Here is a 13926-nt window from a genome sequence, read left to right on the forward strand (position 1 = left end):
CTTCTCGGCATGTAGAAGGCGGGCGACGGCAACGGCATAGTAGGGCTAGGCGTAGTAGGCGTACTTTGTTTTCTGTTTTTTTACAAATTTGAATGAAAATCGTTGAGTTTGTGTCTGTGTTTGTACAAATTTAAACCAAATCACCGAGGTTGCCTCGAGTTTTCGCCAATTTGAGGGCGACCTGGGAGCCGGAGCGGGAACATAATCGCCCCTGCGCCGAAGGTAAACGCCGATTCAGCTCGAGACAGCGCTTTTTCGGTGCTCTTACACTTTGGCCGCGATCCAAACATTAACCTCCCAACCACGGCACCTCCGTTATCCCATCCGCTCTCTCGCGGTCTGTGCTCCACTCCACTCCGCCCCCCATCCCACCCCCGCCCACGCCGCCGCCATGGTCGCGCTCGCCTCCCTCTCTTCTCTGTGCCTCTGCGGCTCCGCTCGCCGCCGTTCTGCCTCCGCACCCACCTCCATATCATGCTGTGTGCTCGCAACTCCCTCCGGCAGAGGTAAATGTCTCGACTTTCTGAACCTTCATCCCCTGTTGACGAACCTGTCCTTTCTCTCGCCCGAAATCGGCCTATCAATGCGCTTCTCCTCCTTATATCTCACAGGGTCTCATGAATCTAGAATACCCCGTAGAAGGTTCCGGAGAACCGAGGGTGCTACTAAGAGCATGGAAGATTCAGTCAAGCGAAAGATGGAGCAGTTCTACGAAGGGGTGGATGGTCCGCCCCTCCGGGTCCTCCCAATCGGCGGCCTTGGGGAAATCGGCATGAATTGCATGCTCGTCGGGAACTATGACCGTTATATCCTGATTGATGCAGGGGTTATGTTCCCAGAGTATGTGTTTCATACTTGCATTCCTGTAGCTTGCTAATCTGTTTCTGCGTGTGTCATCCTTATAATGCATTTTCTGACCACATTTTTAGAAACCATATTCAAGTGAGGACTTTGATGAACAACTGCTTCTCTTGTAAATCACACTGCTTCACAAGGACTTAAATGTTTATGCGGATTCTCTAGGTAGACGTGTATAATGTGCATGTATAGAATTTCCTGTTCACTTACTGCATGCATCCTTAGTTCGTCCGGAGGCCGGGAGGAAAACTGTCATTATCTATTGTTTCCTGTCCACACGTGTGCTGAATTTTGACGTAGTGCATTTTACTTGAACTTATGTCAGCTACGACGAGTTTGGTGTGCAAAAGATTATTCCCGACACAACTTTCATCAAGAAATGGAGCCACAAAATTGAAGCAGTTATTATTACACATGGCCATGAAGATCACATCGGTGCGTTGCCTTGGGTAAATAATTCTTCTGTTACTCTAATACAACATTTATTATGCTTGCTTGGCTATCTGCCGCTCACTTAATTATGTGATAATGATATGGAAACTAACAGTCCTGTATCATATTTTGAGTCACAATAGCACAATGGAACTCCCTGGTTGACAAGTTAGAACCTCTTGTTTACAGTCTCATTCTTTTCATGCGCAACATGTCTTAATTGTCAAACTTCAAAGATAGGTAGTTTTGTTATAGAACACCCTCTTCGTTGTATAATACATGCAATCCTGAGCCAAAGTTTCCCTTTGCTGAATAACATCTTTCAGAAATAGCTCCAGTGGCAATTAAATCCAGGAGCTGTCAACATGATGCCACATGTCAAGTGTTCTTATGAGGAAAATCATGTGGCACCACTAGTATTTGTTATGCCAGATCTTCTAATTTGGAGGAAGTACTCTTGATCTTTTCTTCTAGAGCATTGAGTGGGAAATAGTTATTCCATCATTAACAATCTTTGCTTTCAAGGCTTAGATCGATTTTGATTTATCTCAATGTTAGATGTATGACTTGGACAAGAAGTCACATAATTTTATTTTGTGAATACCATAGTTTTTCTTTGAGTTAATTTGGGCAGGGCTTGTTCAAACAGGGCACACTTAAATTATACACGAGCATGCCAATGTTTGGCATCTGGTTAGCTCTTCTTGTGTATACACTTTTTCTGCGTTTTTGTTATTTTACATGTTGCTTTTCATAGACACTGCTAACTTGATATCTTGAGATGATATTTCTGAGCCTTTTTAGCTTCCAATTGCATCCACCTTTGGAATATGCTCAGCTGTCCCTTCATCGTTTCTGCTGATAGGTTATTCCTGCACTGGATTCGACCACACCTATTTTTGCGTCATCTTTTACGATGGAGGTAACACTCAATTGTTTGATCACTGCTTGCATGTTTCATGATGTTGATGTATTATTACTTGTATATTTGCTGCCAAATCTTCAAAAGTTATGACATGAATTTATTCATATTTGGGCAGCTCATAAAGAAGCGTTTGAAGGAGTTTGGGATTTTTCTCTCATCCAGGCTAAAGAGTTTTAGAGTTAGAAATAGGTTTCAGGCTGGTCCATTTGAAGTGGAACCTATCCGTGTAACTCATTCAATTCCTGACTGCTGTGGATTAGTGCTTCGTTGTGGTGATGGCACAATTTTCCATACTGGTGACTGGAAAGTAAGTTATATCAGCAATAATTGTACACTATGTTCTTTAACTGGACTGTTTGGTTAACTTATTTTCAATTAAAGATTGATGAATCACCAGTGGATGGGAGAATATTCGACCGAGAAGCATTGGAGGAGCTCTCGAAAGAAGGTGTTACTCTGGTAAGTTGATCCCTATTGACTAAGATCTGTACCTTTTTTCCCAATTCTTTAGGTCTTTGGCATATATTTCACCTATGCATTATTGTACAAAGATACTCCCTCATTGCCAAAATGTAAAGACATATAATTTTTTTTCCTAAGTCAAACTTTGTAAAATTTTCCAATAATATGGTATTCTAGATGTTGATATTTGGGAACCACTAGCGATCAGACTACTGACAACTAGGTTTCATCAGACTAGTCCCCCACCATACGATTGAATTCTTTTGAAGCGTCGGATTGAGCCGGATGAATGTTACTAGCTGTATTTACTGCTAGTTTTGGTAAATCGTGATTTGCTTCCACCAAATAAATATAGAAGTTAATGCTTCCTGGAAATTGCGTTAGATACTCCATTTTCTTTTTTCTTTTTGGTAAGTCTGTTGCTTCCAATGAACAAATACAGAAATCAATGCTTCACAGATATTAGAGATTTGCTTCCAACAAACAAAGTAAGGAAATTAAATGTTTGTGTATACTATGTTTTTTGGTAAGTTGATGGAAGCATCGTGCGATGGGAACATATTATTCGAAGTGTGATTGATATCTGTTTCAAGGAAGCATTATTCAAGGTTGTGGTACCATATTTTAGATGCTTTGGAAACATTTTTTATGGAAACATTTGCTTCGCAATGGAAATTATGTGGATCAACGACATGAGTATACACAAACACAAATTCATTTGGTAGGAAAAATTGACATCTCTTTTTGTAACGTCACTAATTTTACTTCGGCATAGCCAGCATGGATGCGTGAGTGTATTTTTTTGATGTTGTGATGCAGTAGAAATATGCTTCAAAAGACCAGATAATTGTTTCCAATGTACCAGTAAATTGTTTCCAAGGATGTTTGTTTCCAAGCAGACTTATTTACCATCAAAGCACATCATTGGTTTGAAACAAAGTGGACTATTGCTTCCAAAGAAACAAGAATGTGCATCCAAAAAATTCAGAATGTGCTTCCATAAAACATAACATGGCATCTACAAACAACGTCGGGTAGACGGAAACCATGCTTCCTTTCGATGTTGGCCGTGCTTCGTTGCGATGGTAATCATGCTCCCAATGCTGGACGTGCATGGTAGTCATGCTTCCTTACTGTGCTGGTTGTGTTTCTTTGTGATTGTATCCGTGCTTCCTTTCTATGGTGGACTTTTATCACACCGTGGTTAGCAGCATCAAGAAGGATTGACATGGATGGAGCGGCGCTGCAGCTGCACCACTAGCCGAGGACCACTTTGACAACAAACATAGGTCAGCCGAATATATCGAATTAAACCTAGCTAGGTAAACTGAGGACGTGAGGCACTGTTTCGTGCAGCCGGCCGGGCGCGTTCCCATCGCTTTCGAGAAGGGATGGCACTTGAGGTACAGGAGGCAATCTCCTGTCTCTTGGTGATTCCCTGATGCTTATTTAGGCCCCCTACTGGGATGGGCCTCACGGCCACCTGCTCATCAAGCACATAAAATGATAAGAATCAGTCATAACATAATCAAATCAAAGTGACGTGACCAGCAAAATAGTGAGGAGCGCATATGTTAATGTTTTACTACCGTGATTGAAGGTTCAGAGGTTTTGTTATCTTACATTGACTGAAATTCTGCAAGTACATGAAATCTAAATAGATTTTTTTGCGGGAAGAAATCTAAATAGATTAACACAGATCTCACCCTTGGTGTGCCTCCAAGCCACTTAAATTCTGCAAATACGCGACGGAGGATCATAATCTGGCAAGAGGGCTACCTGTGTCGGAGGTGAACATTGGAGAACGACGGGGATGTGGGCTCGTCGATGACACCATGGAGAACAACGTGCGCAGTAGCCCGGGGGCGTGTCAAGAAGTAGGACGGGGCAGGGATCCAACCTCTGGTAGGGATGCCTCTGGCAGAGAGTAGAGGGGCGGCGGGGTGGATGATCGATGACCCCGATGGAGAGGAAGGTCGGAGGTAGGAGAGAGAAAAGCGGTGCTGATTGATTTGGGAGAAAGATAACGGGGCGAGGGATTACGGGAAGGTACTGCGTGAAAAACTGGAGGAGCATTAAAAGATGATTCTTTTGTGATCTCTTGGCCGTGAGATGAAGCATGAATCAACGGCTTACGCGTGGTCTGAGGATGTCCTCGTATCAGACTATAGATAGAAAGTGTTTCCCTTGATATTTTTCTCTGTGAACTTGGTCAAACTTCAAATTTGACCTTATATTTAAAGCTACACATTTACTATGAAAAAAGAACTACAAATATTTAAAAACTAAAGAAGTGTTGAGCCAGGTCTCACCTGGCATAAGAAGTTCTTCGTTTGTATGATCCTAACTATATATTTCTGTTTTTTCTCTCAATTCAAGATGATGAGCGACTCAACAAATATTCTGTCCCCTGGAAGATCCACCAGTGAATCTGTTGTCGCTAGTTCATTGTTGCGTCATGTTTCAGAAGCAAAAGGGAGAAGAGTAATTACAACACAATTTGCTTCAAATATACATCGCATTGGGAGCATCAAAGCTGCTGCAGACTTAACTGGTCGAAGGCTGGTAATCTTTGAGTCTTAGTTCAACAGACTACACCACACCTCGTTTAATTTGATGATTTTTGTAGTTCATAGTTTCTTAGTCTGTGGTTTTGGTAAACTGAAACAGGTCTTTGTTGGAATGTCACTGCGGACGTACCTTGAGGCTGCTTTTAGGGATGGAAAGGCACCACTGGATCCATCAACCTTGGTATGCAGCAACTTACTTGATAAGTTACTTATTCAACTGTTATTGCGATTGTTGTGAATGATGCAGTTTTGGAACTGTCTCTTTTTACTGCCTATTGGCGATCTGTTCAATTGATGTTCTTGTGTCAGCACAATCTGCTTTCAGCTATCTACTTTATCTTCATTGTATGGCGCTCCTGTCAGTATACTCAAGGGGCTTGAATGCTAGTTGCAGAAGTTTTAGCAGCTCCTACAGTAGCTCGATGCTTGACTGTGTTCTGCCCAAGTGAACACCTTTCTGTTTTCCTTAACCCATGTACTGTGTTTACCTCAATAAAATTCAGTTAGCTCCCTGTTGTGGCAAAAAGAAAAGTGTGTGTGTGTGTGTGTGTGTGTGTGTGTGTGTGTGTGCGTGCGCGCGCAAACTAGCAAGCGATATCTACATGCGAAAACACCTAAAGGGGCCTACGAATTCCTTCTAACATAACTTGAGTTAATGGACACATAGATATGTCTACTTGTTATGGCTGGTTTAGCTAGGCCCACCGGGCAATCTTAGCCCACAAGTTATCTTAGGTTAATTCTTATGCAAGTTATCTAGGTTATAAATATAGACTGTAAGACTCCTTTTGGAATTAAGCAAGAAGCAATCAATATTTGCTCGGCTTCCCTTAAGGAGCCGGGAGACCTAAACCCTAGCCGCCTCTTGCGTCCGCCGCCGTCGCACCAGCCGCAAGGACGGCGCCCAGCCGCCGGCCGCCGCGCAATCTCCTCCGACCTCCTCCCTCCTTTCCTTACAGGCTACGCCCTAGACCGGGTAGAACCCTAGTTTCTACCAATTTGGTATCCAGAGACTCGGGTTCGATCATGTCGTCATCAACACCCACGCTGTCGCTGCCCATCATCACCACCGCCCCGATGACCACTGCCGGGTCCCCAACGCCGCCGGCCCCGATCACCTCCGTGCCGCCGACAACCTCCGTCTTCACGCCGGAGGAGATGACCAGCACCCTGCGGGACCTCATGACGGCCGTCCAGGGCATCTCCCTGTACTTGGCCGGCCCGCACACCACCCCGCCGGCTGCGGCCCCCGCCTACAGCCACCCGGCGACGCACTGGCCGATCCAGAACGCGTCGGGCCCGAGGGGGACGCCCCTGCTGCCGTTCCAGGCAGGCTACACCGGCGGGCCCCCGCCGCTGCTGCACCTGCCCTGGTACTCGGTACCCGCGGCGATCGCCGGGGCCCATCCGTCGCTCTAGCTGCCGCCCGCCCCAGCGCCGTCCTGGCCGCAGTGGCCCGCGCCGGTTCTCGAGGCGCCACCCGCGCCCGCCCCAGCGCCGCAGTGGCCGCACTGGCCCGCGCCGGCCCCAGCCGCGCCGGTCCAGCTCCCATCGCCACCGCCCAGCTCCGGACCGGGCCAGTCCACACCTGGAGGACTTCCGATCCAGCAGATCTGGTTTCCGCCGTCACCGTCCCCGATCCCGGCCTGGCTAACCGGGACATCGCCACCGCCAGTTTACACAGAGGCCGTGGACCCACCGGTACCCACGCTGCAGTCTGGGGCCTCGTCCAGCTCCACGGGGGCCTACGACGGCCTCCCCACCGTTGACCGGGTACCGTCATCATCACTGCTCCGCACCGCCGAGCCGGTCGGCCATGGCGCGCCGACCCAGACGCCGCCACGGTTCGCCAAGATCGATTTCGCCACTTATGACGGCACGGAGGACCCGCTTAACTGGCTCAACCAGTGTGAGCAGTTTTTCCGTTGCCAGCGCACGCTCGCGTCGAAGCGCACTTGGCTGGCATCCTACCACCTCCGCGGTGCAGCCCAGACCTGGTACTATGCCCTCGAGCAGGACGAGGGCAGCATGCCCCCTTGGGAGCGCTTTCGCGAGCTCTGCCTCCTTCGCTTTGGGCCTCCGGTTCGCGGGAGCCGCCTGGTGGAGCTCGGCCGCCTTCCCTTCACCTCCACGGTGCAGGACTTCGCCGACCGTTTCCAGGCCCTGGCATGCCATGCGTCGGGCGTGACGCCGCAGCAGCGGGCCGACCTCTTTGTCGGTGGACTTCCGGATCACACCCGCGTGGACGTGGAGCTTCGGGGACCCCAGGATCTCCAGTCGGCCATGTACTACGCCCGCGTGTTCGAATCACCGTCCCGGACCATTGGGTCGCTACCCGGGCCGGATTCCGCGCAGGGTCGGCCTGCGCAGGCTTCTGCGGCACCCCTCGCCGCGACCGCGGCGCGCCCGTTCCGCCGGCTCACCTCAGCCGAGCTACTCGAGCGTCGCCGCCAAGGGCTGTGCTTCAACTGCGACGAGCCCTACACGCCCGGCCATGCCTGCCCGCGACTCTTCTACCTGGAAGTTGCAGACTACATTCCGGAGGACGCCGTCGCCGCCGACCTGGCCGCCCCAGCTGTCGAGAAGGTGTTTGACGCTGGTTGATCGCCTCGAGGAGTTCCGCAAGCGCTTCCCCACCTTACAGCTCGAGGACGAGCTGTTTGTGCAGGCGGGGAGAAGTGTTATGGCCGGTTTAGCTAGGCCCACCGGGCAATCTTAGCCCACAAGTTATCTTAGGTTAATTCTTATGCAAGTTATCTAGGTTATAAATATAGATTGTAAGACTCCTTTTGGAATTAAGCAAGAAGCAATCAATATTTGCTCGGCTTCCCTTAAGGAGCCGGGAGACCTAAACCCTAGCCGCCTCTTGCGTCCGCCGCCGTCGCACCAGCCTCAAGGACCGCGCCCAGCCGCCGGCCGCTGCGCAATCTCCTCCGACCTCCTCCCTCCTTTCCTTACAGGCTATGCCATAGACCGGGTAGAACCCTAGTTTCTACCACTACTATATAAAGGGGCTGACCCCTCTCAATAAAGCAGAGAAGAATATTGTCGTTTACTTTTATCTACTTTTCGGTAATTAGGGTTTGTGTCAGTAGTAGATTCCAGCAGTCTTTTGATATCCCACATGATGATGCAACAAAGTGGTGTTCATAATTTCAGAACCTTTCTGCAGGTTAAGGCAGAGGACATGGATGCATATGACCCTAAAAATCTTTTAGTCGTTACTACAGGTTCACAGGTAAGAGTTACAGGCTAAGTGGTCCTCAGAATCAGTTGGTCATTCACATTCTTATAATTCTTGCATCTCTGTATAAAATTTGTCCAGGCAGAGCCACGTGCGGCTCTGAATCTCGCATCTTATGGTGGGAGCCATGCTCTTAAACTATCCAAAGAGGACGTCCTTCTTTATTCAGCTAAGGTATTGCTCATGTAGTATCATTGAGTTGTTTCAAGAACCTTTGAGATTAGTCAGATGGAACGGAGTCATATATTTTTGCTCCGTGTGCATTCTTGACTCTGTCAGCTTTCTTGAGCATGACTTTCTTAATTTCTGAAGAAAATTGGTACCCCCTCTATTTGGAGATGCAGGATGTCGTTTGACTGTCCATTTTAAGCTTTGATCCTTGATGTATTAATCCAATAATATGTGGGTTATGTTACACAAAATTTACTTTCTCATGATTGTGTTACAACTAATTACATTCTAGCTAAAAAGCACGGATACGGGGATGGAAAGATGGCGACACACATACGGGGACACGGGATACGGCATTTTCCAAAAACAGCCATTCAGGGATATGGCGAGTATATAACAAAAATCAAAACATGCCATGTAATATAGAGTTAAAAACAAAAAAAGAAGAAGAGAAACTAAGATGAGATCAGAATACTGCCCCATTTCTATTTGTTATCTGATGTCAGTGCTTGATTGAATTAATTGATCCTCTAGAGAGACCCATGTTATTGCAACTTCCATAATACATCAAATGCTAGTGTTAGTCTATTAGAGAGTAGAGACTGGAGAAGACACAGCAGAAAATGCAGGTGTAACTTTCACCCTCACTCATGGATGATTGGCTACTGGCAGTGGTGCTCCCAGACGCCATGCTCCCTAGCATCAAGCAGCAACCAGACACCAGCATGTAAGTGAGCAGCAGCTCAAGAGCAAGCAGCAACTGCATGGCCACATGGGAAGCAAGCAGCAGCAACTCAACAGCAAGAAATTGAGCAAAGAGATGAAGAGGTTTTTTTTTTCCTGAGAGAAAGAGATGAAGAGGTTGAGGAGAGGCTGCTGGGGTTATCTGCTCGAGCGTGGTTGCCATCGGGAGGTCGAGTCCTGGTGGTGGCTGCAGCGGTCGAGTCCTGGCGGCGGCGGCGGTCGAGTCCTGGTGACGGCGGCGGTCCTCGAACCCAGGCGTTGGCGGCGCTCGAATCCAGGCGGCGACGGCGCGTTCGGTTGGGAGCAGCGGTCCTTTTGTGGTGAGCGTGTGTGCAACCCTGCAAAATAGGGTTTGTACTGGGCCAAGGCTGTTTGTTATTGGGCTTCCCGTGTCCCCAATGTGTCCCAGCCGTGTCTTTCCTTTTTTACTTTTTTTTAATCCGAGAATCAGGGGATACTGGGGTCATGCGTATTCCGGTGTGTCCGGCCGTATTGCCGTGTCCCACCGAATTAGGACGGCAATTTGGCAGTTTTGGCCGTGTCCATGCTTTGTAGCATTCTAGTACACATTTATTTTTTGAAATATCATTCCTCTTAACAAATATGCATGAAAGGGCGCCAAATGAATTGGTGAAAAGCATCTAACATACCTTTGTTGTAGTATTTATGGTTGCAGGTCAACTGGTTTCTCCTTTGAGCATAGCATTGCCAAATCTCATCATGCATATGCTTTTATTTTCAGGTTATCCCTGGAAACGAGTCCCGGGTAATGAAGATGTTAAATCGCCTCACCGACCTTGGCCCCAAAATTGTTATGGGTAAAGATGCTGGCCTCCATACATCTGGGCATGCTTATCACGATGAACTGGTAATTTTTTTCTCATGTGTTGCTTTCTGCTCTTTGATATGCTTTCGTACCTGGTAACAATATATACTACTACTATCCCCGTTTGAAACTTCACCGTCTTTGCCAACTGATTACAGAAAGCAGTTTTGTTTTGCTTGGTAGAACGCACCATTGGATGTTTCATAAAAATAGTTTTAAAGTAATATCATTTTCATAATTTACTATACATATAAAAAAGAACAGTCGAAGGTGCATCTTGGAGATTGTGTTTTGGAACGTCATGCATTTTTGTAACATAGCGAGTATACTGCTATAGAATTAGGCCTAGATCTCCGTGTGAAATGTTCTTAATTCTGATGTTAACTTGAGATTAGAGGAGATAATGTGTCTTTAATTTGTTATTTCCAGGAGGAAGTTCTACAGATTGTTAAACCGCAGCATTTCTTGCCTGTTCATGGGGAACTCTTGTTTCTCAAAGAACATGAATTGCTAGGAAGGTCAACTGGCATAAAGCACACTACTGTAAGTAATCTGTCTTCCATGGTTTGGGACTTCAGGTATCTTAGTGCCATAGATGTATATGACTATATGCTAAGGGAGACAAACCTTAAACTTAATGTACTGCTGCTCATTTTACGCCCCTAACACTAAAAATGATGGCATGATGTTTTTTTTTGTTAGCATTGCCATCATATAGACATGTTCTTACTCCTTATATTGTCCATTATGTTAGCATTTAGTAGGATTTCTTAGTTGCTTATTTTGATTGCAGGTAATTAAAAATGGGGAGATGCTTGGTGTATCTCATCTAAGAAACAGAAAGGTTTTGTCAAATGGGTTTGTTTCTTTAGGGAAGCAGGACTTTAAGGTGAATCATTTAACCCTACTATCTCTGTCTTGTCTCTTAACAGCTCTGAAACTTAACATGATGTACTTGATATTATAGTTAATGTATAGTGACGGAGACAAAGCTTTTGGAACGTCCACTGATCTCTGCATCGATGAGAGATTCAGGATCGCATCTGATGGCATTATCTTTGTCAGGTAATTTCTCACACGGTTTTGGGGCATTTGTCATGATGTTTATCTTCAGCAGAAGTTGTTTTTAGTTGTGAATCAGAGGACCCCCAAAATGCATCTGAACATTGTTGAGATGATAAAACAGTATGCAGTGTTTGTTTTTACTTTTTAGGCACCCCCAAAATGCTAAACATATTATTTGTTCCCTGCAGCATGGAGATCTTCCGACCTAAACCTGCTTCACCACAGTCTGGCTTGAAAGGGAAATTTAAAATAACAACACGGTGTCTATGGCTTGATAATGGGAGACTACTTGATGCACTTTACAAGGCTGCGCATGCAGCATTGTCAAGCTGTCCTTTGAATTGCCCACTTAGTCACATGGAGCGAATGGTATCTGAAATCTTGAGGAAAATGGTCAGAAAGTACAGTGGAAAGAGACCTGACGTCATTGTAGTTGCTTCAGAGAACACTACAGTAGGTTTCTCAGAAGAGGTAATAAATAGGCATATGAGTCTTGTAGACTATGAGAAAACACGGCCAGAGAACCCAGAGCGTGAGGCTGAAGGTATGAAGCGGCAAGTATTTGATATGTTACTTTGTTTATCCCTGGAACTTTAAACACTAGTTGTTAGTTCAGTTGTCAACATTTCATGTAGTTGTGGATCAGTTCGTGCCAATGATGTCATTACATTGTTTGCAGAGAGCATCCCTGAGGTCATGAGAACAACACCTGACGATGCAACGACTAGCTCCAATGGTGAATCATTCTTCTCTCCTGATTTACATCAGCCTAAAACATTGGATCATTTTTGGGAGTCGTTCAAGTCCCCTACAGCAGTAAAAATTGCAAGAATTGTCAATGCTTCAGCTCAAGGGAACAAACCAAAGCTCGGCAAGATCAGCATAATTGATAAGGATTCCAGCACGTCAGCTCCTGCTCCAGCCAAATCTTCAAGAAAGAACAGGTGGAAGCCCGAGGAAATTAAGAGCTTAATACAGCTGCGTGGAGAAATGAATGAGAAATTCCAAACCGTCAAAGGAAGAATGGTTCTGTGGGAAGAGATATCTGGTAGCCTGTTGAAGCAGGGGATAACTCGTACACCAGCACAGTGCAAATCTGTGTGGACATCATTGCTTCAGAAATACGAGGTAGGTAGATGAAACTCTGAAATATTGCATAAACTCTAAATAAGGTATTTGGTTGGGCGGCTTATAGGGCACAGAAAGCCACAGCCCAAGCCCAACAAAACAGCCCCATAATTCCATTTTGGATGTCATAATGTAATCTTGCCAATTAGTATTATTGGGTGAAAGCATGCTAATCTATGCACTTAGCAGTAAAAATTACCGAATATTTTTCTTCAAACAGAAGTACCAAATATTTTATTTATGTTTGCAGGAGAGCAAGAAGGATGAAGAAAACATGCGGACATGGCAATATTTTTCGGCCATGGACAGTTTTTTATCATGCGAAGGGGAAATGGCAACCAAATGAAACAGATCCGTAATAAATTGCTTAGTGATAGTTATTTGGAGATATTGTAAGGTAGTCCGCGAATCAACAACAAGATTGTTAGAAGAGAGAGAGGGATTGGTGGAATAGTCCGTTGTTGTATTGCTTGAGCCTCGTGGGCATATATATAGGAGTACAATCATCTATTTGGAGTATAAGATAAGCTAGAACAAATCCTAGTCTATCTCGTCTTTCTTAATAAACATTATACTCAACATCTCCCGCAGTCACAACGGTAGCGACGCAGACGGTGAGACTGGAGAAGAATCCGAAGGCAAGCCGACGGACACCCTCTCACAGTCGTAACGGTTGATGATCGATGCATCGCGGAGTCGTGATTGGAGTGGCAACCGACGAGGTTGCTCAAGCAAGGCGGTAGCCTTTTGTGTCATTTGTCGATGTAGTCGAGAGCGTGGGTGGTGGAGCCGTGGTTGAGGTAGTCGTGCGAAGAAAGCCATGGTCGATATCGAGTCGGGGTGGCCGGTGTCGAGGAAGTCGCCGTGGAGCCGCGAGCGCAAGAGGGCGTCGAGTTAGTATGGGCGCAGTGATGTCGAAGTAGGGGTGCGCCGAGAAGAAAATGTTGTTGACGACGCGTCGCGGCGGGTTTGCCAAGCTCGAGGACACATCATGGACGAAGGCACGCACCGGTGTTGCCAGCACCGGGCATGCGTAGACGGACGAAGACGAAGTTGACGAAGCGACGACCAGGCTTGCCAGGCCCGGGAACACGTCGTGGATGAAGGCACGCATCGGTGTTGCCAGCACCGGGCATGCGTAGACTAGGGACCTGCACAAGCTGTATGCCATGTCGGAGAAGTCAGAGGGGCCAGCAGAGAAGGACTCAACGACGATTGCGGCGTCCATCGGCGCGGTGCCGATGTCACCAACGGTGGTCAGAGTAGACGAAGTGGACGGGGTAGACGACGGTGACGCTAGCGACGGGCTGGTGCTGGACGAAGACGAACGGGGTGGACGGGCGGCGGCGACAGCTACGGAGGTAGCCGCGGCGGCGGCGGCCGGACGGCGGCGGCGGCTAGGTTAGAAGTGCGGTGGCGGTGCTCGAAGTAGGCGAAGAACCCTAACAGCGTGACGAAGACCGGCGCGGACGGTGGCGTTCCCGCGTCAAGGAAGACGGCG

General features: G+C 47.0%; 1 protein-coding gene across 3 annotated transcripts; it reads left to right on the forward strand.

The window, feature by feature from the left end:
- The first annotated feature begins 275 nt into the window (after positions 1-275).
- LOC125513042 (ribonuclease J) lies at positions 276-12963 on the forward strand. Of its 3 annotated transcripts, XM_048678081.1 has the most exons (18): positions 276-506; positions 612-840; positions 1184-1307; positions 2156-2212; positions 2331-2522; positions 2597-2674; positions 5057-5242; positions 5348-5428; positions 8420-8485; positions 8573-8665; positions 10149-10274; positions 10662-10775; positions 11026-11121; positions 11200-11297; positions 11486-11841; positions 11977-12033; positions 12145-12425; positions 12676-12963. In XM_048678081.1, the coding sequence occupies exons 1-18, from the start codon at positions 392-394 to the stop codon at positions 12769-12771; spliced, it is 2445 nt and encodes an 814-aa protein (XP_048534038.1). In that variant the 5' UTR covers positions 276-391; the 3' UTR covers positions 12772-12963. The 3 variants fall into 3 exon arrangements, with proteins under 3 accessions (XP_048534038.1, XP_048534037.1, XP_048534039.1); XM_048678080.1 differs by having other exon boundaries at positions 280-506; positions 11977-12425; XM_048678082.1 differs by having other exon boundaries at positions 344-506; positions 1184-1293; positions 11977-12425.
- The last annotated feature ends 963 nt before the right edge of the window (positions 12964-13926 follow it).

This window comes from Triticum urartu, chromosome 6, assembly GCF_003073215.2.
Source record: "Triticum urartu cultivar G1812 chromosome 6, Tu2.1, whole genome shotgun sequence".
In the NCBI taxonomy this organism is placed as follows: Eukaryota; Viridiplantae; Streptophyta; class Magnoliopsida; order Poales; family Poaceae; genus Triticum; species Triticum urartu.

Coding starts and splice junctions, on each gene's coding strand:
- LOC125513042 (XM_048678080.1), top strand. CDS start 392: ATGGTCGCGCTCGCCTCCCTCTCTTCTCTGTGCCTCTGCGGCTCCGCT. Junction 10,275..10,661: donor ATGCTTATCACGATGAACTG/GTAATTTTTTTC, acceptor TGTTATTTCCAG/GAGGAAGTTCTACAGATTGT. Junction 11,122..11,199: donor TAGGGAAGCAGGACTTTAAG/GTGAATCATTTA, acceptor TTGATATTATAG/TTAATGTATAGTGACGGAGA.